The following is a 13,151-nucleotide window of genomic DNA, read 5'->3' as shown; positions in this document are numbered from 1 at the left end:
AATATGAAATTATAAGGTTATAATAAATTTATCAAAATATGAAAATGTTTTACACTCTTCAAAATGGAAAGTCATTTTCCTTGAAAATAACTTAATTTTCCTTTAACCAGAAAAATATTTTCCGTTGACTTATTTTTCTAAATGCCCCCAAACAATGGAAAATTGTGAAAAATATTTTCCGTTGAATTATTTTACGAAAACAACCAAAGCCTAACTTGCCTACAATCATCTTCCACTTAGATAGATAGTCAATTTGAGGCTTTCATATTCTTAGAATATTAAACTGAAAATTTTGAATAGCTGAATCAAGAAATCTGTACACAGCATCAATCAAAGGTTTCAACCTCTAAATAAACAGAAACGAACTTCGATCCTATCAGTACCAGAACATTTTATAGTAATGAAACAAAGCAAATAACATCTAATACAAACTGTGCAACATATATCTCTACCATAACCAATATTTGCTGCAGGGTACCAAACTAGTGGTTTCATGAACCACCATTTATAAAATTTTGAAGGTAGAGCATTGCTTGCCTTCTCTTTCATAGTTCCCTTCCCCATCCTTTTCAAAAGCTAGTTTCTTATCTTCACTTGATAATCTCTTATGAATCTAACTAGTAGCAGCAGTTGCTTTCTTCAGATTTTTCTCATCTTCAATATCCTGAGTATGACCACAAAATTTCAAATAAATCACTAACTGGAAATATTATTATAAAATTTGAATCAAATGTTGCAGACTAGCATATCCTTTTCTTAAAACAACCATCGAGGCAAAACCTCAGCATAACTTGCAAAGTGGCCTCACTGAGTAAAAAAAATTGTTGCTAGATAATTTAGTGAAATGAGGAGTATCAAACAGAAATCAATGGACAAGATTAACTTACCGAATTGCCAATTTTGTCAAAATCATCATCAAAGCTACCATCGCCATCCGCATCATCTGACAAAAAAGAAAAAACATTTGAACTTCCATTTATTTTGCAGAATATAAGCAGCATGATGCAACATGGACGGTGGCAGGAAATATGCTCAGTTCATTGGGGGATAAGGAAATATATCACTAGTATTTGGCATTGCATTCAACTGGTATTTATATACCCACAACATTTTCAAAGAATATACCTGGACCTCCATCACTGTCTTCAAGATCTCCCAAAAGAAAAGAGTCCAAGTCCTGCTCAGCTGATGATGCAGTTGATGTCCTGCTTTTCAGGTTCTTTTCTATCACCTCAGATGTAGAATTATCCCCAGATGTTGCACTTTGTTTCAATTTGTCATCTTTTATCTGCTCTTCTGCTTTGCGCTTAATCTCCTCCATGTACTGCTTCTCATACCTGAGGTTTGTTGACAATCGAGAGAGAGAGAGAGAGAGAGAGAGAGAGAGTATGTGTATAAGACTGTAATAAGAAGCACTCCTCTTTAGAGACAGAATAACTTGTATCCACAAAGTGCAGTATGCCAACACACTTAACCATTACAACATCCATCTTCTGCTGTTTTTGTGTATAAAATTTCTATTTCCATCTAAAGCATAAAAAAATAAGCAGCTTATTGACACTAAAGCCAACCTAACTGTCATATATATATATAGGCTCCGACAATAATGCGTCCAAAGTCGATATCTTTTACATATTTGACTAACTTAAAAGCAGAACAGTGCTCAACACAAGTATGACACTTACGGCGCAACATGAGTGCTCACAAGCGTGAAATAAATCCTCCAGAATCTCCTTTCTTTCATCACTCGTGGACATAATTCATATCTTAACTTCGAGATTTGCTGCATCATAATAATAATCATAAAAAATATGATTAGGGAGAACAATCCAAAACATGAAATGATAAAACAAAAATTAAGCCATACAAGTATAAATTCCACACACAAGCAAGAAATCCTAATGTGAAAGCATAAAAACATTTCAGAAATTAGAATCCACATGCAACAATGAGAAACTGTGACAATGAAAGCAGCAAATGATGAAGTAGCATCATATGACATATAGCCCAGAGTTACACATGAAAACTGAAAGTACTATCAAGATTCATAAACTATGATGGCTACACCACAAGAATAATACTTCAAGTCTTTTGACATAACTTACACTATCCTAAGCATGTCACCAAGTTCATGATTTTTTTCCCCTTGTTTTCACGTCACTTTCTAAGGCATCTCCACAGAAACCGAAACAAATCCCAAGTTTTGAAGTGATCTAAATTAAATAAATCCAAAACTAAAAGCAAATATATTCAACAATTTTACACAAACTTTGGCAAAATGAGTTTCAAGGAGAAAGGTAGCTGCAGCATTATGCAGCTTCTATACATAGCTCAATCAAAAACCCAATAACTATTGCAGCATTGTGTCTAAAGATTCAATATGTTGACCCAAACGACGATATACTTCAATTTTTCTGATAAAATATTTAACTTAGAAATGCAATACAATATTGAATTGCACAATTATACTCTAAAACATAAAATGCAAGAATATATTAGAAAAATACAAAATTTAAGCGAAATATTACCTTAACGTTAGTGAGCACGAGTGTGGCATGTCTCTCCTGCCACTCATTAAGATCTTTCCGTACATTTGATGCAGTAGTCGGCACATCAGACACCTCAGCTTCATCTACAACATTCATCACCATCATCAAAATTCTATAGAACAAAACAAACATAAAAAATGAAATTCCCAGTATCAATCCAAGCAGTGGTACCTTGAATTGGAAAGTTCTGGAAAGTACTGGAAGTCAGTCCCTTAACAAAATCTCTCAAATCATCAGTGACGCCAAACTTGCGAAGCTCCTCAGTATCCGAATCCGCCGATCCCGAAGAAGAGGAAGAAGAATTCACAATCGAGAGAGAGGAGAGTTGAGGAGGAATGATATCTGAAATAGACTTGATTTGGATCTGATCGGCTTGCTTAAGAGCGGCGGTTTTCAGCTCATCGGCTTTCTTGGACGCTTCCAATGCGAGCTCTTTGGATTTCTTAGCGGTCTCGGCGACTAGATCAGCAATTTTGTTGGATGAAGTTAGGGTTTGTGATTTTTTGGCCGTTTCTTCTGCGAAGAGCTTTGCCCTCTTCCATATGTCTTCCATTTTCACGTTCTTTGTTTTAAGTTGTAATGCTTATTTACTTGCGGGACTTTCTTCGTCTCATTACGTTCTTCGTTTTAACTTCTTGCAAAGAGAATAAAGTTTTATTCATTGGAAGAATATACGACGACGTTTCCTGTCGGTGAGTTTTGAAGTGATGGATAAGGTGGATAGTATTTTATTAAATTAAGATAATGTCGAGCAAAATTAGATGTTTTATTAAATATAATTCAATATTTTTTATAAGTTTTTATTTTAAAGCCTTTTGGCAACAGCTTTTAATATATTTTTTTATATTTATATTACTCAGTAGTATAGTATTTATATTAATTTTTTTTAGAAGGTTATATTAGTGTTTATAATTTGAAAAAAAAAAAGATTATGAAACATTATAAGGTAAATCAAAATTTTTATTTTTAAAATTCATAAAGTTCAAAATTTAAATGGAGCCAGTTTTTTACTCATTCGGATAAAATAATTTAATATATTTAATATTAAATTGGTGATAAATTTTTGGTATATAAATTTAACTTGTTGTAAATTAAGGATTTAGAAGTAATCACTTAACGCAGGCCTAAATCAAAGCACTCGGCCCAATGAATGTTTTAATGGATTTTAGGCCCACTGTGTGATTGGATTCCCCCTTCTTATAACTGACTTCCTTCCCTGGATAATACGGTAAATTAGATGTATGATTATTGAAGATATTTCCAATACCACGGATTTCCTTTAAAAAAAATTATAAACTACCAGAAAGAAAAATTGAGATCATGTTACTAGATGTTGGAGTTCGAACTTTGAAACCCAAATTTGACTACTTAGGAAAAAGGTCCATAAATCCAAGAGAAGGATTAATATATTATAGTATATAATAAAATATATAATCTCTAACACATAATAATATATTATATAGATTTTAATTAATTTAGTATAATTATATTAATCAAGTAATTAGTCCATACTAAATGTTGGAGTTTGAACTTTGGAACCACAAATTTGACTAGTAATTATTAAAAAAGGGTTCATAGAACAATAAAAAGTTAACATTAAGATTTATATAATGATAATTAATTAGACTTTCATCACACTTACAAATAATAGGATTATAATAGTGATAATTCTACTAATTAGTTAACAAAATTTTAGGGTTTTGCTCCCTAATGTCTGCCATAAGAGACATTATCATAATAATAAGAAAACAAAAACATACACTCCTTTAATTATATCCCTAATTACAAAAAACATGAGTACTTAGTTTCAGGGCAAAACTGTTGGTGCTGTACTAGTTAAGATGGATTTAGATTTTTGTCTTGCAGCCATTAATCCATGTTTCATGGACCAACCGGCAAGCCTTTGTTATGTATAGGAATTCTTCTTTTAACATGGGAATAATCCATTGTAAAATATTGGGATGTGTCGGGTCCTAACTCCTCCATCCATTCCTGCCTGGTCCCTCTATTTCCATGTATTATTAGATTTTGTTCCTTGTTGTGTGCTTTTCCTGAACAAAGTTAAATATTACATTATCATTAATAAATCAATAAAGAGAAAGAAAAAAAAAAAGGAAAGAATAAATTTTATTGTCAATTAGATATGGTCTTATTGGTCTTTTCACTAATATAGGAAATGAGAGATTTCAAGTTTTAGTTCTTTCGACCACGAGAGTTTTCATAAATTGATGAGTCAAGAGGGAGGTACTTTTGTTGTATAGCTCACAATATATGTGGGAAGTTAACTACCATAGCTAAAATTTTCAACAGAATTAGATAGTGTGTATATATATATATATATATAACATCTATTATTAATAAAGGAAATTATAAATATTAAGAATATAATCATCCTATATATGGGAAAGACAACAATGTGTTGTTTTAGCTTGAGTTTTCTTTTAAAAAAAAAAAAAAATGTTGGGTTCAACATTGTATCGACTCAATTTATGAGTTTTGATTAAGTTCGGTTAAATTTATATAAATACCTGAAAATGATGCATCTTCTTTTTGATTATTGTTTGAAGTAAAACTTTGACGGTGATGACCTTCACGACCATGAACCTATTAAGAATGAAAATTAGTGAAAAGTTAATTTAAATACATTTAAGGTTACTTATATATATATGTATACAGTTCTATGCAGGAATCACTTACAAATACTTTCTCATTAAAGAGTAATCTAAGCTTTCTCGGAAGTATAGAGAGGGGGAACTGAATTTCATCAACATTGCCTGTTCATATAATTGATATGGATAAATTTAATAAATATATAAAAATATGAACAATATGCCTATACGCGCACGCATGATAAGATAGCAAAATTAAGAAGAAAAAAAAAAAAGATGAATTACTCACCTTGCTCATTATGAATGTGCATAGCAACACAAGGTGTTGGTAGAAGCATAGAGAGGCAGAAAGATAGGGTAGTGAAAATGACTAGAAACTCCATTTTTCTTTCTAACAAGACTTGCTATTATTATCAATTTGCATTGGGAGATCAATTTTCTTTAGCATGTGATGGATACTTATATTATGGCCAAGAAGGTAAGTACATAACAAACATACAAAAGAGATAGAGAGAGAGAGAGAGAGAGAGAGAGCATACACAAACAAACAAACAAACACAAAGCACAAAGAGAAGAATTCCAAAACAAGTACATGGAAATCCTATACATATTCTTCCTTTTTAGGAGGCTTTTCACACTAATATTTGTGTTTTCTAACTATGTCTCACACTACACTACACACATCCCTATCAAACCCTGTAAATAAGATCTATGTATCTTTTATTATTATTATTATTATTATTATTATAAAGATGTGTGTTTTAATGAGAGAATAAACCAATAAACATCACAATCTTTAATTCTTTGCCTTGATGGAAAAGGAAAATATTTGACAATTTCATCATCTAGATTATCTACATTTTATTTTTTCTAAGCTAAACGGAAGCAAGCCAACTCATTATCACTTTCCTTTCAATCATCCAATTAGACAATATATATTCCTTTTTAGTTAAAGTTGATGTCTTAAATTGATAGGCTATGACTTTTTAGATTCGAATTTTCATCCGCTCAATCTTTTAATTATAAATTTTTACTTGTCAATGGATTTAGCTTATATTTCTCTTTAAAAAAAAAGTTTAGCTTATATTTATATATGCAATAGTAATTTTATTTTTCACCCCCTTATATTAGGTGGAGAATGTTTAATTAAGGTAATGTAATCATAAATTATATTAGATTAAATATAAGTGTATGCTTATTGATTCTTGGCAAGCTGGGGATGCCCCTATTGGATTATCTCCTTTTTTTTTTTTTTTTTTTTTTTGAAAATGCCCATTGTATTATCTGAACCACAAGCATAACAAACGGAACCAAAATATTGATTTGATTGGAAAAGAAATTAATAATAAAGAGAGAAGTGATGCAAAGAATGTGGAATCTAGCCATTCTATTGGAGGGAGGAGCCAACCACCAGCCATCTCTGGCTTCAATAAATGTGAATGTAGAGCACGAGACCGACCTTCTTCAATTTTTTAGGATTAGGTTATTCCATATATAACACTAGTTATTATTAAAAAGTTTCAAAAACATTAAAAATATAATTTTTTTTTTTAATATAATCAAGAGATTTAATCTCCTCGGACTGTAGAGCAGATCAAATTTGTATTCTCACTTTTACGGTAATTAAAATCGTTTACCACTTCGATTAACACTTTATTAATTAAATATAAAATAATTATTAAAGTATAGTTATTTGAATATATTAACATATCTTATACTTTTGGAGTATTTTTTTATGTTTTAAAGTGGATATATTATTCTTTATAATATTAATTAAATTATAATAATATTTATTTACCATTCATTCATTATTTTTAAATAATTGTAAATAAAATAATCATATAATAATTCGAATTCTGAAAAAAGGTTTTATAAGTAACTATTTTTATAGGATTAATATAATTGAGATTTAATATAAATATGAATTAATTGTTTTTAAATAAATACCAATTACTTACCAGAAAAAACTCATGAAACAACGTTCAAAATACATTTATCCAAATATGAAATTCTTATTTTATTTTTCTGAACATTGGAGGATTGGGATTATTTCATTATTAAGCTAAATACAAGAATGCTTAACCTCGAACATGAATATTTGCATATTTGCATATTGAAATAACAAACACAACCTTTGCATATTGAAATTTAATCAGAATTAATAGAAAGGAAATTCCACATAATATGAACAAATATAAAGAATTGGAAAAAAAAAGAAGAAGAAGAAGAAGAAAAGAACAAATGTAGGATGGGTTAGATAAAAAAAAAGAAAAAAAATAACAAAACTAAAAGATATTTGCTTATATCTCAACTGGCATGCAAGAAACCAAACCTAAAAGCATGGCCAATGTAACCTACTGCACATACATCCCAAGCAAGAGAAACCAGAAATATGTATATTTTGTACTACTCTAAATCATTAATAAAAATTGTAATAATTAATGATGTGTATATATTTTTTTGACTTCAAGCTATTAACAGAACAGAGCATTCAGAATCTACAGCAAAGAAGCCCCTGCTTCCAACTCCTCTGCTTCTGGAAACGTCTCCGGTCAGCTTTAGCCATTCTCACGGGACTGCTATTCCATTCAGATTGCAATCTGTAGAAGCAATAAAGTAAAATCAAATTATTAGTATGGAGTGTACAGATATTGATATGTTAGATGCAGATAAAGAACAGGAAATAATTAGTTTGATAGTTATTTTACATTGGGAAAGCGAAAGAGCGAGTGCTGGTTGTGCTGCTATCCGATCTAAGAGAGAGACTGCCAGAATATGCAATTGGCCCTGAATAACTTATCAGACCTGATAGAGGACCTGCAGCAGAAAAGCTTGACTCTCCAATACCATGTTGAAGTTGACTTGTACATGGCTCTGTGTTTGTCTCTTCAAGCCTGGATGAGCGAGAATTAAGATTTTCAGAGCCACCATTTTGAGAATCCTCCTCTCCTGCACTTGCTGGTGTATAAAAATTTATGCTTTCAGACTTCACATTACTATTGTTAGCTAATCCACAGCCACTTATATTGGTTGATTCACGCTCAGAACTCAAATTGTGGCTCGCTAATTTTTCTCCTTCGCAAACTTTTTCAGATTCTTGGGTAGCAGAATTCAGAGCAGGACTTGCTAAGACAGCTTCATCATAACTATGGTCCAATGCTTTGGTTCTTGAGATTTCTTCGTCATGATGACAATCTGATACTTCAGCTGCAGGAACCATAGGTCTCACGAAGGATGTTAGCTCATTGCCATTTTTAGCTTCATCACAGGAAGAAGCTGTCGCTAAGATTGTGTTCTCACTTGGCCTCTGCATTAGAAGCGCTAAAACCATCAAGTTCAATGATATCAGACAAACTGCCTCCTAGAATTAAAAAAGAAAAAGAAAAGGACAGAAACTTCCTTGACACTCTACTATACTGAATCAAGGACTCAGTGGAGAACCTATCAATCCCTATATATGGCCTACTATCATAAAGAATAAAGCACCGTATTTTGTTATGCTGCCCAAAAAGATTTGATCATTGGATGCAGGAACAATTTGTGCTCCTATGTTGTCATGAACTCCATCATTGTCGACCCTAAACTTCAAAGACCTCACACGCGCACGCACAGAGCAAACATCTCATACTTCAATTGCAAGTAAATAAAACAAATGCTTCATCTCAAACAGAACAAACCCATACAATTCTTAAAACGATTTGCCAAAACAGAAATAATGTTAGACATGAATACCTGAATAGGCTGCTGTTTAGCTTCATGCATGCTATCATGGGAAAACTTGGGTTGGGAAAGCTCTGTACCCACCTCTGGCATTGAAAGCAATTCTCCCAGTGAAAAAATCTCTTTGGATTTACCATTTGCAATTTCCTCCATTGTATCATCCTCTATTTTCCCTGTTGTCATAAACTCCTCAGAATCATGAAGGGAAATTTCATTTTTAGAACCGTTTTCCGCTGAAGATATAAAAACATCGGGAATGGGCAAATCAAGAGCCGACTTCTCATCTTCTGGCAAAGATTTCAGAGATTCTGGAATAAATATATCTTGGTCAGCGGTTTCTTTTCTGACCTCACTATTTCTGTGCTTCTCATGAAACAGAAGTGTACGCAAATTCTTCTCATCTATTGTATCAAACAAGAACTTGTCCTTGGAGGGAACTCCCTCATCAATACAGATGTCCTTAATTACATGGTAAGTATTCTCCTTGTAACAAACAACCAACTCAGGCAGTTCCGGTTCCATCACATTTTTGTCTACATAGAAAACTGAGTCGCCTTCAAATGATTCAACTTTCAGTGAAGAAAGAGATAATGGTATTGGTGCCACGAAATCTCTTACTTCCTTCTCATTATCATCTGTCAAAGCATCTGCCCTCATAGAGGAATCGAGTTTTGAGGCAGTCCAATTATTTTCGTCATTGACAGTATATTGTAAATGATCTGAATTGCTTTCCCTTCCCTTCAAATCACAGAAGGCCCCATTCTGCTCTTCATTTACAATCCCATTTCCAGATTTAAGTCCAGTGGAGTCCAAAGCAATATTGCTGCATCCAAAATGTTTGGAGCCAGGCTTATGGTCAATAGTTCCATGGCATAATACTTGTTCACCGTCTGCAAGGTTCAATATTCAATTGGAAGTGAAACCAGTGATCAGACAAATAGTATCAAAAATGTATGTAACACCAACAAACTTGAACACAAATTGAAAATATGAGTTATAGGAGAAAGTCAAAAAGATACTGGCCCCAAAGAAATTTACAAGGCAATGAAAAACAAAATAGAAACAAGTAAACCACAGGATGCATCAAAATAAATTTGCCTGCCCTGTTAAGCAACATTGCATCATCCTGTTTTAAGAAATGGAGAAATTAATAGAACTTCTTTTGATAAACTTAAATTTTACTTCTTTCGATAAACTTAAATTTTCCAAGTACAAGATTTATTGAACAAGGAAAATACTCCAGCATCAAAATTATATCAAAAGAGCTGTGAAACTGAAAATCTCTCAACAATAGTTGCCAAAGAAAACCAAAAAAAGAAAAACACAGCGCTCTTAACTCAAGCTAACCATCATAGATATTAGACAGAGAGAAAAGAAACAAAGTAGAGGTCAATTAAAGGCATATTATCATTACCAAGTTTCATGATTCACGTATATAGATTACATAAGATGTAAGATTGTCTACTTCTTCAACTTAGTGTTGGTGATACCTTCAAGCATAAGGCACTGAACTGAAGAGAGTGTGATCTATCCTGCCCATTAGAATTAAGTGAGAAAGCAAGCAAGCAAAACTATATAACAGCACTCTGCATAAAAATAATAATATGAGAGAAATCATTACAAAGATGCTCTAGATAAAAATATCATAAAAAAAATTTTATATCAAGAAAAGAATTGACAACTTTCTGCAGAAATTCTGAAAGGACACAACTGAAACCAGGTATTTAGCTGTCACCAATTACTACGAAGTTTTTCACAACTAACAACAAGAAGAAAGCTTTAATAGGCTATTGAAAAAAGGTTGTCCGAGTTTTGAAGAAAGCTTTAATAGGCTATTGAAAAAAGGTTGTCCAAGTTTTCGAGAAAGGACGCACCTCGATCCAAAATAAGTTAATAAAACTAGCAATTCGACGCAGAACAGATCTTAGAAGCTAAAAGTAACAGAGCATAAATTTCATGGGTCAAATATATGGTGGTAAATAGGTATTAAAATTTTCAGGTGGAAAACGTAGCCAAATTTAAACCACTAGAAACAACTATCAACCTTGAATTTACTGGTCAAATTACCAAAGGGGAAGAAAAATCAATTATAAACATAAATACTTTATGTACCTCAGAAAAACAAAGAATAATGAAGTCAAGATAACATATCAGCATATGAACTAATCCTGGAAAGAAAAGATGCCTTCCATTCGTTAAACTGTAAACCACCATAACAAAGACACAAGACAGATTATGTCATTAATTTAAGAATTATGAAAACTTATGCAATTATTTGTTTCAAAAATAATGGCTACAAAAAAGATGAGTCCAGGGACATAAACTTTCGGCTAACCATATGGAATCCTAAATCTGTCCTCTATATATGCTAGAGGACAAGATGAAAGTTTAACTTTTACGAAAGCTTACATAAACTTTCAACAAAATAAATAGTTACTCGGTATTTTAATTATAAACAGATTAAAATACATGACCCTCCTCCTGTACCAGCTCCACCTTCTTTCTGTTTGGTAGCTTTTGATCAGATCTAAGTAGTCACTATTAGAAATTTTTTAAAAGAATGGAAATCTAGAAGCTAAAAGAAGATATCCCAGATGGCTTTTGAATTTTAGCATAATCTCACAAGAAAAAAAAAAACAGTAGAAACCAAAATTAAGGAATACGAGAGATCTGAAAGCAGATCCCAACATACACATAAGCTTCAAAATGGAAACAAAAAGAAAACAATAATAATGAAAACAAATAATATAATAACAGTAAAATACCTTTTTGATTAACTTGTAGAGGATTAGTAGCTTCCTTTTACTCTTTCAGAATCAGAATCAGCATGCACTCTGTTCAAAAAAAAAAAAAACTCACTGCAAAAATAGAAAAATAGAAACAAAAAATCAACACAGCAACGATAAACAGAGAAATGGTAAGAAAGATAAAATTAAGGAGAAAGCCAAAAACATAAACAAAAGTAAAAAAGGATATATAGAGAGAAGAAGGGACCTGCAAAGAAGTAAATGGAGAACATTCCATGTCCATAGATGAATTTAAGTGGGAAATTTATAATTTAGAATAATAATAGAAAGGATTTAATCAAAAGCCCAAGTTCTTCAGTGTTTTGGAGAGAGCGGCAGGCAGAGAGCTGATAGAATAAGGAAAATAAAATAAATTTAGAAACAGAGACAAGTAGAGAGAGAGATAGAGAGAGAAAGAGAGAGAGAGAGAAATAGATATGACAGTGCTGTAATTATTTGGTAATCTAAACCTTAATATTAAGGTCAACTATTAACAGAAATATACAAAGCAAAACACCCACACTCTCTCTCTATATCTGTACTCTACTCTGCAATTAATGCCCAGCTGAATAGCAGCAAGCTGTCTCTCTTTTTCTCTCTCGCACTTTTCTTCCAGTATCATCTTCACCTATTAATTAGCCTCAGTTTTAGCTATAAATACCTCTCAAAGCGAAAAACCCAACAATTTTCCAATTATTTTTTATTAAATGGAAAAGGGAATTCATCAATTGAACTTAACCCAGATTACAAAATGTCCCACTTACCCAAACAGCAATAGTAATACTTTAAAGCATCGATCCCGAGCAGAAGCTCTGGCTGCTGCTGCTTCTTCTCCTTCCTCTTCTTATTTTAATCTCTGAATAATAAAAAATAATAGAAAAAGAAAAGCATTGGACTGACAACGATGTCTGTAGAGAGAGAAGCTAAAAAAAGAAGTTCAGAAAAAAGTCAAAGATGGCTTTTTTTTTATTTTGGTTCTGGTTTTTGGCCGGAGAAAGTGACGCCACCAGAGAGATTGAAGAGAAAGAGTCGGAGGGAATTGCTACTGTTAAATGTTAATAGTTAACTGATGCCTACGAGTAGGTAAGATTGATGATATACGTGACGACGATGATAGTGCATTGTCAGCTCGTTTAACCATATTCGAGCTGGCTGGCTACTCTCTTTTTTTTTTTCTTTTTTCTTTTTTTTTCTACTTTAATTTTTATTTTAAAAAAGAACTATGTACTGGGGGGACCAAATGGCATCAGTTACATCCTTTCCGCTCAATGCCCACCTTTTTTTTTCTTTTCTTTTGACAGTTTTTTTTTTAATATAAAAATGAAATTTTATTTTTTTTGTATTTCATTCATAATAATAAAATTAATTAGCCTACAATTTCAAATGAAATTTGTGTTTATAAATTTGAAATTTTAAAAAGGATTTTAATTTTATTAATCAAACTCGCCACGACAAATGTGCGAATTGCAACAAACTGCTCCATCTCA

The 13,151-nt window shown here is 32.0% G+C and overlaps 3 protein-coding genes across 19 annotated transcripts; all 3 read right to left on the bottom strand.

The window, feature by feature from the left end:
* Positions 1-267: 267 nt before the first annotated feature.
* On the bottom strand, positions 268-3,172 carry LOC105640686 (uncharacterized). Its single transcript, XM_012225080.4, has 6 exons — positions 2,721-3,172; positions 2,529-2,632; positions 1,686-1,783; positions 1,126-1,337; positions 888-943; positions 268-664 (listed from the first exon to the last, which is right to left on the bottom strand). Exons 1-6 carry the CDS (start codon positions 3,100-3,102, stop codon positions 614-616), a joined length of 903 nt encoding a protein of 300 aa, XP_012080470.1. The 5' UTR covers positions 3,103-3,172; the 3' UTR covers positions 268-613.
* A 1,090-nt stretch (positions 3,173-4,262) lies between these two features.
* On the bottom strand, positions 4,263-5,562 carry RGF8 (root meristem growth factor). Its single transcript, XM_012225178.4, has 4 exons — positions 5,448-5,562; positions 5,247-5,323; positions 5,078-5,153; positions 4,263-4,600 (listed from the first exon to the last, which is right to left on the bottom strand). The coding sequence occupies exons 1-4, from the start codon at positions 5,539-5,541 to the stop codon at positions 4,431-4,433; spliced, it is 417 nt and encodes a 138-aa protein (XP_012080568.1). The 5' UTR covers positions 5,542-5,562; the 3' UTR covers positions 4,263-4,430.
* Positions 5,563-7,388: 1,826 nt separating this feature from the next.
* Positions 7,389-12,761, bottom strand: LOC105640684 (uncharacterized). 17 transcript variants are annotated; one of them, XM_020681849.3, is made up of 9 exons: positions 12,429-12,761; positions 12,186-12,292; positions 11,873-12,011; positions 11,644-11,736; positions 10,991-11,078; positions 10,369-10,405; positions 8,891-9,768; positions 7,867-8,465; positions 7,389-7,758 (listed from the first exon to the last, which is right to left on the bottom strand). In XM_020681849.3, exons 5-9 carry the CDS (start codon positions 11,033-11,035, stop codon positions 7,650-7,652), a joined length of 1,668 nt encoding a protein of 555 aa, XP_020537508.1. In that variant the 5' UTR covers positions 11,036-11,078; positions 11,644-11,736; positions 11,873-12,011; positions 12,186-12,292; positions 12,429-12,761; the 3' UTR covers positions 7,389-7,649. The 17 variants fall into 17 exon arrangements, with proteins under 17 accessions (XP_020537508.1, XP_020537513.1, XP_020537507.1 ...); XM_020681854.3 differs by lacking the exon at positions 12,186-12,292 and having other exon boundaries at positions 10,369-10,410; XM_020681848.3 differs by lacking the exon at positions 12,186-12,292.
* Between the last annotated feature and the right edge of the window lie 390 nt (positions 12,762-13,151).

The sequence above is a fragment of the Jatropha curcas genome, chromosome 10 (assembly GCF_041381405.1).
Source record: "Jatropha curcas cultivar XTBG-Jc1 chromosome 10, XTBG_Jcur_1.0, whole genome shotgun sequence".
Classification (NCBI taxonomy): domain Eukaryota; kingdom Viridiplantae; phylum Streptophyta; class Magnoliopsida; order Malpighiales; family Euphorbiaceae; genus Jatropha; species Jatropha curcas.
Note: the sequence above shows the minus strand (reverse complement) of the source record. Positions and strands in the feature narration are given on the sequence as shown.